Here is a 15393-nt window from a genome sequence, read left to right on the forward strand (position 1 = left end):
GTTTAGTTAGCCTCCTGAACTTGCGTAAAACGTAATCAATAGATCACTCGGTTGCAAAAAAGTAAATTAAATTCGGAAGATATATTCCACGTGTCTTAGAATGTTATTACATAATTCAAAAATAGAGTAAAAATAAAGTTATTACTTGCTTAACTACAAGCCTTGTATTCTCTAATATTACAACCGCAATACCCCAATTTTGATTGTTTTACTTTTTTTAAGACGCGTGCAATACATTTTTCGTATTTAACTTACTTTTTTTTGCAACCGAGTGATCAATTGATTACGTTTTACGCAAGTTCAGGGGGCTAACTGAACATTTTATATAAATTCAGGAAGCTATCGAGATACTTTGAAAGTTCAGGGGTCAATCAACCATTTTGGACAAGTTCAGAGAGCAAATGATGTATTAAGCCAAATAAAATTGTTAATACTTTTTGCACCATGAATTGAAAATTGAAAATTGAAAATTTAAAATTAAGGGCTAATTACAAATCTAGCCCAATTAAGAGAGGCCTTTTACATATCTAACCCACTTTGCTTCTATCTTACCAAATTAGACACTTTCAACCATTTTGGACAAAATTACCCATAGTTCTATTCAATCATCGATCTTCTTCTTCTTCTTCTTCTTCTTCTTCTTCGTCTTCTTCTTCTTCTTCTTTTGGTTCTTCTTCTTCTTCCGTTCATCTTCTTCAATTTCTGATACCAATCATTATCGATTTTTGAGATTATTGACGTATTATGTTCAATTTCCCATAGAAATGGTATGTTTTTAGCTTATACGCTTGCTTTTCTCATTGGTCTCGCCTCTTTCTTCATCTGTAATGGTATCGTTTCAATTTTCTCAATTTTTCACAATTTTTCTCAATTTTCCTCCATTGCTGTCGTATTTGTGACGGAATTTGTCGCATTTCTGCGACAAGAGCTGTTGCATTCGTCGCAAATGTCGCATTTGAGACGAAATGCGACAGCTCTTGTCGCATTTGTGACGAAATGCGACAAATTTCGTCACAAATGCGACAACAATGGAGGAAAATTGAGAAAAATTGTGGAAAATAAAGGAAATTGAAACGATACCATTACAAATGAAGAAAGAGGCAAGACCAACGAGAAAAGAAAGCGTATAAGCTAAAAACATACAATTTCTACGGGAAATTGAACATAATACGTCAATAATCTCAAAAATCGATAATGATTGGTATTAGAAATTGAAGAAGATGAACCGAAGAAGAAGTTGAAACGAAGAAGAAGAAGAAGAAGAAGAAGAAGAAGAAGAAGAAGAAGACCGATGATTGAATAGAACTAAGGGTAATTTTGTCCAAAATGGTTAAAAGTGTCTAATTTGGTAAGATGGAAGTAAAGTGAGTTATATATGTAAAAGGCCCCTCTTAATTGGGTTAGATTTGTAATTAGCCCTAAAATTAAAGGGAAAAGTATATTTTCACAAAAAAAAAAAAGAAGAAGAAGAAGAAAGTTTTAGTACTTCTTTTCTTGCCGACTTCTATTTACAGTATCTCCAACTTTAAAAGCTGCAGCACCCACCAAAAGTTGCTTAAAGAAGTACTGGTCATTTTCTGAAAAACAAATATTATTAGTCAAAAAGACATTTCTTTTGACCAATCAATTTCCTAATTGGCGGGAAGGGAAGGGGCCCTAAACTACAATATCACTCAACTCAAATTTTATGATCACCTCCTCCTTCAATCTTTTCCAACTCACAAGCAACAAGAGCACATTCCCTTAATTCTGTTTCCAGAAAACGAACAAAGCAATTGCTTCGTTTCTGCTCCCAAAATCAAGCAATGCCTCCTTCCGAAGATGTCAAAATATTGGCTGAGTATGCTAAATCGAAGATGTCATCATGCAAGAAGTGCTCTCAATTTATACAGGCTAAAACCTTGCGGTTGGGTTTGGTCAGCAGAGACCCGCGAGGCTTTGATATGGCCAAATGGCATCACTTGGATTGCTTCTCTGAGAAAGTTGAATCGACGGACGAGATTCTTGGGTTTGCTGCATTGAAGGTCACTGCCCTCTCCCTTTGATTTTAGCCTTTTTGGAGTTATAACTTGTTTAACGCTGATCCTGAAATGCGATTCTGTTTTTCTTAATTTGGTCTACAAAGTAATCCACATTCGTTATAATTTTGTGCATTCGAATTACTTGAATGTTAGTTAGAAGGATATCTTTTATTATCTCTGAATGATCATTAGATAGTTTCTAACTTTAAATTAGAGTCTTACAATTAGAGACATCCATATGGATTCCAATTCTACTTGGAATGAGCCAAATGTGTCCATGCGCACTAGTGTTTGTGCTCAACCAAAAACTATTTATGCAATGGATGTCTGCAAAATCATAGTTCTGAGTTATTATTCCCCTTACTGTGGCTTGTGTTTTAACATTTGCAAATGTTAGTTTAATTGCCTGTTCTCTATCTTCTTTACTTTTCTGCTTTTCTGCTGTTAATTGCCTACTCTCTTATCTTCTTTACTTTTCTGCCTTCTTCTGCTCTCACAGGAAAATGATCAGGAAGCTTTGAAGAAATTGGTGAGTGGATTTAAGAGCCACATGGATGTGGTGCAAATTAAATTTATGTTCAATACCCCTGAAAAAATGGATAAATAAGAACCATCATTATCAAGACAATCACAACTGTTATGGTAATTAGTGTTGGGGTTCTGCAGGCTTTCATGTCTAAGCTCTGAGAAAGTATGACATAATAATAGAATAATTCTAATGCTGAAAGTTATGCCTCGAATTATTTACAATTGAAGTTTTAACTAAAATGCTTAAGTCTATGTGCATTATAGTATCATCCCGACTGCCTTGAGTTTTCCTTATTTAAGTTCGTTGTTTTTTGTGCACATTGGATGTTAAGAGAGGAAAAACAGAAAAAGCAAAGGGTTTGCTCTTATATAGTGGAAAGATGCTGGTAAATTGTATGTCCAAACTCTATTTATGAGGGTTGTCCCTTAACTGCTATAATTAGATAACCATGGATTGCTGTTTTTTTTTTTTTAAAAATAAAACCGTGAGTTTTATTGGTTGTAGATTTGTGAATTGAGTAGGTAACAGGCTTGAACCTTGCATTATGAAGTGCACAATGAAAAACTAGCAAGTTTAAGCTACTGACTAGGTATTCTGATCTGATATTTGCCAAGTAGAAGGTTGATTTTAAGGAAACACTCATCTGGCTTTAGAATACTTTTTAAGTTTCATGAATATTACTTATTGAGCATCTCATATTATAAAGGCTACTAACTTATGCATAGATTATTTGGTACACTTGCACAATGAAGCATATTTTGGTTATGAATGTATTCTAAAAGGTCATGAAAAGGTAACCTGTAAGATTTAAATTGAGAGTGCTCAGGAAACCTGCTGATATAGATCTATTGGTGATATGGTACTTGAGCAGGGAATAATCGGTAGTTGCTCATGCAAATTTATATCCAGTTTCTGACCACTTGGCCTAAAATCCTAAATTGTCTTGTTGATCTGCTTCCATTAAATCGTTAAAGGAGATCTTTTTGCTGTTCCGTACATCAGTTTAGATTCCTTCAAGCTCTCTTTGCTGTTCTGCATCTGTCAATGCCAGATGCAGATAAGTCTTTGACTTCTCCAGCATGAGAGGGATAGCTAAAAATATTATTTATAAGGTTTACTCTTGTAAATTTTATTTTCTAATAATAATCTGGATTGATGACTTGGCTGTTTATTGTGGCTATCTGCTTGCTTTCCTACTTCAGCTTTTGAACTATTTATTTATTTTCTTATGAGAAATAATAAGATATATAGAATTTCATTGGAAGCTTCTAAGGAAAATTCCCTTTTTACTTAATTGTTGTTATATCGACGCTAGATGTTCGATTCAACAATATGATCAAGTAGGATGTACATATAATGTTGCAAGTAAATTACTTTTAATGTGCCTTTCGTTTTATTTATTTATGGGGAGTGAGTTGAAGGGACGATGGAACTTATAGGGTATAGTTGCCACATTGATTTTGTTATTGTTCTTGCAACTCTTGCATATATATATTAGCACCCGGTGATTACTTCTAAACTTTGCAGATTTTAGGAGTCAAAGATGAAGGAAACCCAAATGCTGCTTCAAAGGTATTGATTGAAATGTATATATGTACATGATGCAAAATTTGTAAAATATTGTACAAGTCCTGCAAATGCATATATTTCAAATTTGTTAAACTGTTATTTATTGTCTAAAAAAATCTACAAAAACATGAATAGCTGAATAATCTATATTTCAAATTTGTTATATTGATTCCTATAAAGATAGAAGTTTTGCAAATTGGTCTATTCTTATAGCATCTCTGTTTCAATTAAACATGGAACTCATCTGTTCTTGTTGTTCATCATATATACTTCATAGCCATTACCTTGTATACTACCAAATACAGAGTGCAAATGAAAATGAGGATGAATTTGAGCTGGAGGAGGAGACATCTAAGAGAAAGAAGACATCTAAGAAAAAGAAGGTAGGGGAGGGTAGTATTTTTTTTTTCTTGATTTCCACCAATGTAAGAAGTTGCATCATTTATCTATTTTAGGCATCTCTCTTAACTTAAAAATTGAATTAATCCTTTCTTAGTTTTTCATCACAAATCCTTCATAGCTTACACCTTGTTTGTAACCTAACTCAGGGAACATATGAAATTGGGGAAGAACTTGAAACAGCAATGCCTCCTTCCAAAGAGGTCCAAATCATGGCTGAGTACGCTAAATCGAAGAGATCATCATGCAAGAAGTGCTCTCAATTTATACAGGCTAAAACCTTGCGAGTAGGTTTAGTCAGCAGAGATCCGCGAGGGTTTGATATGGCCAAATGGCATCACTTGGATTGTTTCTCTGAGAAGGTTGAATCGACAGAGGAGATTATCGGGTTTGCTTCATTGAAGGTCACTGCTCTCTCTTTGAGTTTAACCTTTTTGAAGGTTACTTGGAGTTATAACTTGTTTAATGCTGTTCCTGAAATGTGATTCTGCTTTTTCTTATTTTTGTCTACAAAGTAATCCACATTGAATACGATTTTGTGGATTCGAATGGCTTGAATGTTACTTAAAAAGATATCTGCTATTATCTCTGAATTATCATTAGGTAATATGTAATTTAAAATTAGAATCTTAAAATTAGGGTCATCCATATGGATTCCAGTTCTGCTTGGCTTGGACTGAGCCAGATGTGTCCATGCACATTAGTGTTTGTGCTCAACCTAATGGAAAATCATAGTTCTGAGTTATTCTTCCCCAGTATGGGTTTTGTTTTATCATTTGCAAATGTTAGTTTAATTGTCTGCTATCTATCTTTTTGACTTTTCTGCTTTCTTCTGCTCTCAGGAAAATGATCAGGAAGCTTTGAAGAAATTGGTGAGTGGATATAAGAGCCATGTAGATGTGGTGCAAATTAAATTAGTGATGCTATGAACCATCATAAAAAAGACAACCACAATTGGTATGGTAACTAGTGTTGAGGTTCTGTAGGCTTTAATGTCTAACTCAGAGAAAGCATGACTTAAGAATAGAATAGTTTTAATGCTGAAAGTTATGCCTTGAATTATTTACAACTTAAGTTTTAACTAAGATGCTAAAATCTTGAACTCGCAATGCATTGTAGCATCATCCTGACTGCCTTGAGTTTTCCTTATTTAAGTTCCTAGTTTTTTTAGCACATTGGATATTGAAAGAGGGAAAAAAGGAAAGCAAAGTCTCTGCTCTTTTATAGTGGAAAGATGCTGCTAAATTGTATGTCTAAACTCTGTGTATCAGGAGTAGCTCTTAACCATTGTTATTAGAAAACCACTGATTGCTATTTTTTTTATTAAACAGACCATGTTAGTTTTAGATTTGAGAATTGAGTAGGTAATAGGTTTGCACCTTGCATTAGAAAGAACACAACGAAAAACTAGAAAGTTTAAGCCATTGACTAGGTATTCTAGTAATCTAGTTTGATATTGACCAATGATAAAAGGCTTCTTGATTCTAATGAAACACTCAGCTGGTTTTAGAAGTTTTTCTAATTTTTATGAATAAATGAGAAGCTTGTTACATGGCATTGTAAAATATTACTTATTGTGCATCTCATATCATAAATCCTACTAAGTTATGCATAGTGTGGGAATTAGTGATGTTATTTGCTGTAAATTATGTATCAGTATCCTAATGTGTACATGACTAGCTGACATCTGTAGACTATATGTGTGAACATACTAAGTTGTAATAAAAGAAAGTAAGGGTGAAGTCGCAGCAGCAAATTAGGGAGCTATTACAGCAGCAAATGAGGGAGCAATTGTTGGAAAATATCAAGAAGTAGGCATATACTCTAATATAAATACTTGTAAATTTTTTGAATCATTACATACAATTTAAAACCATAAAAACTGACATATAGATAATTTGGTACCCTTGCGAAATGAAGCATATTTCGGATATGATTGGATTCTAATTTCTAAAAGGTCATGGAATGTTAACCTGTAAGATTTAAATTGAGTGTCCTTCGGGAACCTGCTGATTTAGACCTATTGGTGATATGGTACTTGATCAGGAAATAATTGGTGTTTGCTCATGCAAATTTATATTCAGTTTCTGACCAGTTACCCTGAAATCCGAAATTATCTTGTTGTTTTGCTTCCATTAAATCGTTAAAAGTGATAGTTTTGCTATTGCATACATCAGTTATATTCCTTCAATCTGTCTTTGCTATGCTGCATCTGTCATTGCCTGATGGGGATGAGGCATTGTCTTCTCCTGCATGAAAGCGGTTGCTAAGTATGTTATTTATAAGGTTTACTCTTGTAAATTTTATTTTTTTAATAATAATATTGATAGATGACTTGCCTGTTTATTGTGGCTATCTGCTTGCTTTCCAGTTTTATCTTTTTAACTTTTCTCTGTTTGTTTAGGATTAATATTAAAAATATATAAAATTTCATGGAAACTTTTTAAGGAAAATTCTCTTTTCACTTTGTCGTTGATATAATCATTCAACAATATGAACAAGTAGGATGTACATATGGGGAGTAAGGTGAAGGGTGGATTGAAGGAATGCAACCCCAAGGGGCTGGGCCTGGTGGTAATCAGCTAATGTTTAAATTTGGACGTTCAAGGTTCAAACCTTCGGGAGGTAGGAGGTAAAAAATTGATTTGGACTTTAGTCTACCCTCCTACCTTTAAAAAAAAAAGGTGAAGGGTGGATGGAACTTATAGGGTATAGTTGCAACATAGATTTTGTTATTGTTCTTGCAACCCCTGCATTTGTTTTTCCATTAAAACGACGGGTGGTTACTTTTAAACTTTGCAGATTGCAGGAGTTAAAGATGTGGTTGAAGGAAGCCCAAATTCTGCTTCGAAGGTATTTCTTCAAATGCATGTACATGATGCAAAATTTGTAAATATTGTATAGGTCCTGCAAATGCATATTTTTCAAATCTGTTAAACTGATAAAATAAATACTAAAAAATATGAATAGCTCAATAGTGTATATGTTTTGATAGATTATATTAGTTGTAGTAATTTTAAGAAAATTATCTATAAACATTCTGACTTCTATTTTCTTGATTACAATTGAGATAAAAAGTTTCATAAAATGGTATATTTTTATAGCATCTCTCTTGAGTGAAAATGCAATTCATCTTTTGTTACTTTTCTCATCATATATTCATCATGGAACTCATCTGTGTTTTTATAGCATCGAGATAGAAAATTTTCAAATTGGTCTTATTCTTATAGAATCTCTGTTTGAAGTAAACATGGACTCTTCAGTTCTTGTGTCATCATATATACTTCATAGCCATTCCCTTGTATACAACCAAATGCAGAGCACGAATGAAAATGTGGATAAATTTGAGCTGGAGGAGGAGACATCTAAGAAAAAGAAGGTAGGGGAAGGTAGCATTTTTTTTCTTGATTCCCACAAATATTAGAAGTTCCATAATTTACTCTATTTTATGGCATCACTTTAACTGTAAAATTGGATTCATCCTTTCTTAGTTTTATATCACAAATCCTTCATTACTTACACCTTGTTTGTAACCTAACTCAGAAAACATACGAAATTGGGGAAGAACTTGAAAATCCAGCAATGCCTCCTTCGGTCCAAATCATGGCTGAGTACGCTAAATCGAAGAGGTCATCATGCAAGAAGTGCTCTCAATTTATACAGGCTAAGACCTTGCGGTTGGGTTTGGTCAGCAAAGACCCGCGAGGGTTTGATATGGCCAAATGGCATCACTTGGATTGTTTCTCTGAGAAGGTTGAATCGACAGAGGAGATTATCGGGTTTGCTTCATTGAAGGTCACTGATCTCTCTTTGAGTTTAACCTTTTTGAAGGTTACTTGGAGTCATAACTTGTTTAATGCTGATCCTGAAATGTGATTCTGCTTTTTCTTATTTTTGTCTACAAAGTAATCCACATTGGTTATGATTTTGTGCATTCTAATGGCTTGAATGTTAGTTAAAAAAATATCTGGTATTATCTCTGAATTATCATTAGATAATTTGTAATTTAAAATTAGAATCTTAGAATTAGAGGCATCCATATGGATACTGATTCTGCTTGAGTGATGTGTCCATGCACACTAGTGTTTGTGCTCAACCCCACACTATTTCTGCGATGGAAAATCATAGTTCTGAGTTATTCTTTCCCTTAGTATGGTTTTTGTTTTAGCATTTGCAAATGTTAGTCTAATTGTCTGCTCTCTATCTTTCTTGACTTTTCTGGTTTCTTCTGCTCTCAGGAAAATGATCAGGAAGCTTTGAAGAAATTGGTAAGTGGATTTAAGAGCCATGCATGGTGCAAATTAAATTAGTGATGCTGTACAATATGTTCAGTGACCCTTTAAAAGTGGATAAGCTAAGAACCATCATAATCAAGACAATCACAAATATTTTGGTAACTAGTGTTGGGGCTCTGTAGGCTTTCGTGTCTAAAGAAAGTATGACTTAAGAATAGAATAATTCCAATGCTGAAAGTTATGCCTCAAATTATTTACAACTGAAGTTCTAACTAAGATGCTCAAATCTTAAACTCTTAATGCAGCATAGCATCATTCTGTGAGTTTTCCTTATTTAAGTTCCTATTTTTTGAGCACATTGGATGTTAACAGAGGGAAAAAAGGAAAGCAAAGGCTTTGCTCTTTTATAGTGGAAAGATGCTGCTAAATTGTATGTCGAAACTCTGTTTATGAGGATTGGCTCTTAACTATTGTTATTAGATGACCACAGATCGCTTTTTTTTTTCATTAAAAACAAGACCATGTTAGTTTTTATTGGTTTTAGATTTGAGAATTGAGTAGGTAATAGGTTTGAACCTTGCATTGTAAAGTGCACAATGAAAAACTAGCAAGTTAAGCATATTTTGGATATGATTGGATTCTAATTTCTAAAAGGTCATGGAAAGTTAACCTGTAAGATTTAAATTGAGTGTCCTCAGGAAACCGGCTGATTTAGACCTATTGGTGATATGATACTTGATCAGGAAATAATTGGCAGTTGCTCATATTTATATTCAGTTTCTGCCCAGTTTCCCTGAAATCCGAAATTATCTTGTTGTTTTGCTTTCATTAAATCGTGAAAAGAGATCTTTTTGCTGATCAGTTAGATTCCTTCAACCTGTCTGTGCTGTGCTACATCTGTCATTGCCTGATGCAGATGAGGCATTTTCTTCTCCAGCATGAGATGGGTTGCTAAGTATAATATTTTCTTGTAAATATTCTTTCTGAATAATAATGTTGATAGATTAGGTGGAGGCTGTATATTGTGGGTATCTGCTTGCTTTCCTGTTTTATCTTTTGAACTATTTCTTTCTTTCTTTAGGATTAATACTAAAAGTTTATAGAATTTCATGGAAAATTCTTTTTTTTCTTTTGTCATTGACATAATAATTCAATAATATGATCAAGTAGGATGATGTACATATAATGTTGCAAGAAAATTACCTCTTACCGTGCCTTTCTTTTTATTTATTTATTTATGGGGACTAAGGTGAAGCGTGGATCGAACTTATAGGGTATATTTGCCACATACATTTTGTGATTGTTCTTGCAGCCCCTGCAGTTTTTTTGTTCTTTTTAAATTAATTAAAGCACCAGGTGATTACTTTTAAACTTTGCAGATTTCAGGAGTTAAAGATATGGTTGAAGGAAGCCCAAATTCTGCTTCGAAGGTATTGATTGAAATGCACATATGTACATGATGCAAAATTTGTAAAATAAATACTAAAAAATATGAATAGCTCAATAATCTATATGTTTAGGTAGATTATATTAGTTACTCCAAGTAAATGATTCAAATGTTTAGAGTAGAAAAAGATAATTATACAGGATTTTTCTAAGAAAATTATCTGTAAATTTTCTCACTTTTATTTTCTTTGATTACTATCGAGATGGAAAGTTTCATAGAGTGGGATATTTTTATAGCATCTCTCTTTAGTGAAAATGGAAGTCATCTTTTGTCATTTTTCTTCGTCATATATCCATCTCATCTTACACTTTTTTTTTTTGAATGAATTTCAGAGAACAGATGAAAGTGGGGAAGAACTTGAGCTGAAGGGGAAGAAAGCTAAGAAAAGGAAGGTACATGAATGCATTTGCTTTTTCTTGATTCCTATGAAGATAAATAGTTACATAAACTGCTCTCTTTTTTTTTTTAAATAATATTTTCACACAAAAGTAAAAATGGAATTACATAAACTCCTTTCTTATCTTTCATAATATGTATCTCTTTCATAACTCACCTTCATAATATAATTCAGAAAACGGTTTAAAATGGGGGAAGAAGTGGAGCTGGAGGAGAAGATACCTAAGATATGTAAGGTAGGAAATTATCTTGATTCCTTCAAAATAAAGGTTGTACAAATTAGTCTATTCTTGTAGCATCTATGTTTAAAGTAAACATGAAACTCATCTATTGTTGTTGTTCATCATTATACTTCATAGACATCACCTTGTTTACGACCATATGGGTTTGGTTCGGTTATAGACATGTAATTTTGATTAATATTTCTTAGTTTAATTGTTAATTTTAATTCATGTAATATTCAAAATAGAAATATAATTTCCAAAACATAATAGTAAATACTAACATTTTCAAAATTAGAAGTTTGAGCTTAAAAAGCTATTTGAAATCTCCTTTCGTCAAACACATATTAGAGGTTTGACTAGTCAAAATTTCTAATTTGCCCCAAATCTCTTTTTGCCAAACATGATCATTATATTAGTTGCATTTCCCTACATGATAAAAAACGACAATATATAGTACACATTAATTGATTAATTTTAGTTTCGATTTTATACCAAATAAAACCAAATCGAAATAGTTAGGAAATACAAACTGAATCAATTTAGAGTACGGTTCGGTCTTTTTAGTTCACTTTTTTCGCTTTTTGGATTTCAGTTCAGTTTTACTCACATCTAACATGTTTTAAATTATGTATGAATTCATAACAGGTCAATAAATCATCAATTGCAAGTCGATTTAGTTGAAGAGATTTGGAACTGCTATGGGGGAAGATGAAAGTGATGATTAATGTAGTATTTTTTTCTTGTGATTTTTTATGTTTAGTTTTATTTGTTCATTATAATTTTCTATGTAATTTATTTTAAAAAATGACATTATGTTTTCTTTAATCACATTAATTTTCATGAGTAAACATTTATATAATTAATTAATTTAAATATTAATTAATCTAATAAAATTTAGAGTGAATTATATAAAAAAAATTGTGGTTACATCGATCCTAAGAAATATGTTTGTGGTTTTTTCATTGCAAACGAGTATTGTGTTTTACACTTTATTAAATTGGAGAATTTGACTTAACATAATTCGGGGTTAGCAATAGGAATACCAGAGAAAAAATAAAAATTACATATTTTGAAATATATATAACAGACATATTTCGAAGCCTTATTTAGCTAATTTGATTTTATTAAAGATGCTCAGTGTCACCCTAAAGTTTTTCTTTCAATCCTAACCACCTTAGGTTTTCTCTCTTCAAATAGTAAGAAAACTCTTCTTCATCCAACGCCTCTAAACCCTCTGCCCTATTTATGTTTCTCCACAACTCCTCGCATTCACTTATTGATGTGCAACAATTTTATCTCTTTTGCACAGCTATAACCTCTTGCTCTTCTTCTCAAGTTCAAGATCTACTAAGCCTCAAACTTTCCTCTTTTACACATCTATCCTCCTCTTTTACACATCTATTTAGAGGATGAAGAAGGAAGTTTGTCTTCATTCTTCCTCATCCCACCGATTTGGTTTCCATATTTTTCCTTTATTTGTTTAGTTTCATTTTAGTTGGAGTTCATATATTTTACCACATCTCTTTATCCATATGAACTGCATCTGTTCTCTATAATCCTTTCATTTATACGCTTTCGGGATTTAGCAAGAGCTGAAACTGTTGATCTTGTATGTATATCAATAGATCTACGTGGTTGCAAAAGAAATGACTCATATTTGAATGTTCGGAAGGTCCTATATAATGAAGCTTGGATTGCAGCTGCTTTTCTGTGGATTTAGATTTACAAGAAGTATATGATTTATAATTCATTCTTGTATTGGTTTTAGCCTCTACTTGTGTGAGGTTTTATTCCTGAAGAACATTTAGATCGAACATACTTCTCTTATTTATTCAAAGTATGATCTTACAACTTATATACTAATAGCAGTAATCAATTACCATCAATGCCACATCAACTAACAAAATCAAATTGCCTTCTCCATGTTAACCTAACCTTCCCGCCTATTTTGTGTCTCTGTTTGTGAGACATAATTGTCTATAGGCAATTATATCTTAGCTATATAAGTCTTCATTCTAACACCTTCCCCTCAAGATGAAGGGGGTGTTATGTCAATTATCTTCATCTTGGATAGTGCATATGACATTTGATTTGATGATAGTGGCTTTGTAAGCAAATATGCTACTTGGTGCTGTGAATCAACAACATAATGAGTGTGTAGAAAACCAGCCTCTAAGTATTCCCTCATAAATGTGACATTCTACATCCATATGTTTTGTCTTCTCATGAAAAACATGATTAGTTGCAATGTGAACTGTTGCTTTATTGTCACAAAACATAGGGATTGACATTGTAATAGTCATCTAAAACTCATTCAAAATGTATATTAACCATTTTATTCACAAGTAGTGGTTATCGTGGCTCTGTACTCTGCTTCTATATAGGATTCAGTTATTGTCCATTGCTTCTTAGCCTTCCATGACACTACTGCATCTCCCAAGAAAATGTAGAATCCAATCATAGATTTTCTAGTATCTATGCACCTGGCTCAGTCTGAATCATAATATGTTGTTAAATTGAAGTTGTCGTGTGAAGGATAAAATAACCCTTTATAAGTTGTCACCTTCAAATATCGTAGCACATGAAATGTTTGTATCCATGTGAATTGCACTTGGTTTTCTCATATACCGACTGAGCTATTGTGTTACATAGGAAATATCAAGTCTAGTGAAATCTAGATACAGTAATCGACCTATAAGTCTTTTATATTGATCTGGTTTAGGACAATCAATGCTTCATTTGTTAGTTGTACATTTGCAGGAAATGGACTAAAAGCTACTTTAGCATCTTGCAAACTAGTGTCTTTAACCAAATACAATATGTACTTTTGTTGACTGATCAAAATCCTTGTGTTGGATCTTGCTAATTCAATTCCTAGGAAGAACTTAGCAAATCCTAAGTCCTTTATAGTGAAATTTGCATCTAAGTCCTACTTAACTTCATTATTCAGTTATTCTGATGCGCCAGTAATCAACACATCATCAACATACACTATCAATGCTATAAAATAACCATCATTTGTTTTAGTGAAAAGACAATAGTCATGAATTGACTTTTTAAAGCCTATATTCAATAGTAGTTGAGTAAAAGCTTTATTTCGTTGCCTCCCAGCTTGTTTCAGTCCATATAAGAACTTAGTAAGCTTGCACACTGTGCCAGCTGGAACTAAATACCCTGTAGATGGTTCCATGTACAGTTCATCTTCAATGGTTCCATGCAAATATGCATTGTTAATGTCTAATTGGTGAATTGGCCATTGTTTAGCTGTTGTTGTGGCAAAAGTACCCTTATAATGACAACCTTGGTGACTAGATAGAAGTTATCATGATAGTCAACCCCAAACTATTGATTGTACCCCCTTCTTGCCAACTTTTCCTTGAATCTTTCTATAGTACCATCTGCTTTATACTTAATTCTAAACACCCACTTAGATGTGATAGGTTTCTTGCCCTGTGGTAATGATACAAGCTCCCACGTATCATTCTTATCAACAGCTTGTAGCTCCTATTACATAGCATGAAACCCATCTAGAATCTTGTTTAGCCTCTTCTTAAGTGTCAGGTTCATTATCACGGTTAGTTAAGAAAGCTTTACGATAAGGAGTGAAACTAAAACAAACTCCTTCAACCACACTGTATGTAACAAAATCATTTAACGAAGCAGGAAGCTTTGTAACTTTGCTTGAACATCCAAATAGGTGGAAGAACATGGACATAAGAAGGTGTACTAGAAGAAATTAACTCATCATATTATGTAGGACAAGTATTTGAATAAGATGGTTATGTAGATTGAACAACATTATCATGAAATAAAGATGTTGTAAGAGATTGTGAAGTTGAAGGATTGAACAATGGAATTGAATCTGATATGGGGATAGAGAAATATGCTATGGAAATAGGTAAAGCAATAGTTGTTGTAATAGCTTATGGAACATAAGAGTATGTAGTTTCAGCATAAGGAAAATATCTTCCATGAAATGGACTTCTCGAGAAACGCATAGTTTTTGTATAGTACTTAAGATAGAAATGCACATAAATATTTGAATCATGTAAAAGCTTGCTTATGGATAATAGATTGTATTTGAATGTTGGAACAAGCAAAACAATCTTTAATTGCAATCTATAAGGAAACATGACAATTCTTATGCATTCAACTTGTTGAACTAAATTATCAAGTACACCTTCCTTGAAATAGTTGAATGTGTCACAGAGTCCATAATAGACAGAGAAATACACATGTGTGTAGTTACCCCTGAGTCTAATATCCAAAAACTGGATTTAGGGGAAGCAATACATAAGCTCCAACAAAGGCTATAAAATCTAGTGTTTGTTGTTGAGAATGACTATTATCGGACACATTCTTTTGCTTAAGGTACTTCTGGAACTACTTTTGTACTATAAACTGCATCATCTTACTTTTCTCATCTTCAGAATCTGTGTCAGAATTATCTAAAGCTGCACCATGGTTCTCATAGTCATAAAATCATGAGCATTAGTATTTCCAAATCTAGAACTTGTTTTATTATAAGGAGGACCTTTATAGTAATGTGGATAGCCTTTCAAATGAAAATAAG

The 15393-nt window shown here is 32.9% G+C and overlaps 1 protein-coding gene across 1 annotated transcript; it reads left to right on the top strand.

The window, feature by feature from the left end:
- The first annotated feature begins 1540 nt into the window (after window positions 1-1540).
- Window positions 1541-11693, top strand: LOC136218780 (polynucleotide 3'-phosphatase ZDP-like). Its single transcript, XM_066005882.1, has 14 exons — window positions 1541-2024; window positions 2521-2550; window positions 4078-4122; window positions 4425-4502; window positions 4668-4922; window positions 5361-5390; window positions 7321-7371; window positions 7838-7897; window positions 8062-8313; window positions 8757-8786; window positions 10133-10183; window positions 10533-10592; window positions 10772-10832; window positions 11466-11693. Exons 1-13 carry the CDS (start codon window positions 1806-1808, stop codon window positions 10781-10783), a joined length of 1173 nt encoding a protein of 390 aa, XP_065861954.1. The 5' UTR covers window positions 1541-1805; the 3' UTR covers window positions 10784-10832; window positions 11466-11693.
- The last annotated feature ends 3700 nt before the right edge of the window (window positions 11694-15393 follow it).

This window comes from Euphorbia lathyris, chromosome 2 (genome assembly GCF_963576675.1).
Source record: "Euphorbia lathyris chromosome 2, ddEupLath1.1, whole genome shotgun sequence".
Classification (NCBI taxonomy): domain Eukaryota; kingdom Viridiplantae; phylum Streptophyta; class Magnoliopsida; order Malpighiales; family Euphorbiaceae; genus Euphorbia; species Euphorbia lathyris.

Coding starts and splice junctions, on each gene's coding strand:
- LOC136218780 (XM_066005882.1), top strand. CDS start 1,806: ATGCCTCCTTCCGAAGATGTCAAAATATTGGCTGAGTATGCTAAATCG. Junction 5,391..7,320: donor AGGAAGCTTTGAAGAAATTG/GTGAGTGGATAT, acceptor TAAACTTTGCAG/ATTGCAGGAGTTAAAGATGT. Junction 10,184..10,532: donor GCCCAAATTCTGCTTCGAAG/GTATTGATTGAA, acceptor AATGAATTTCAG/AGAACAGATGAAAGTGGGGA.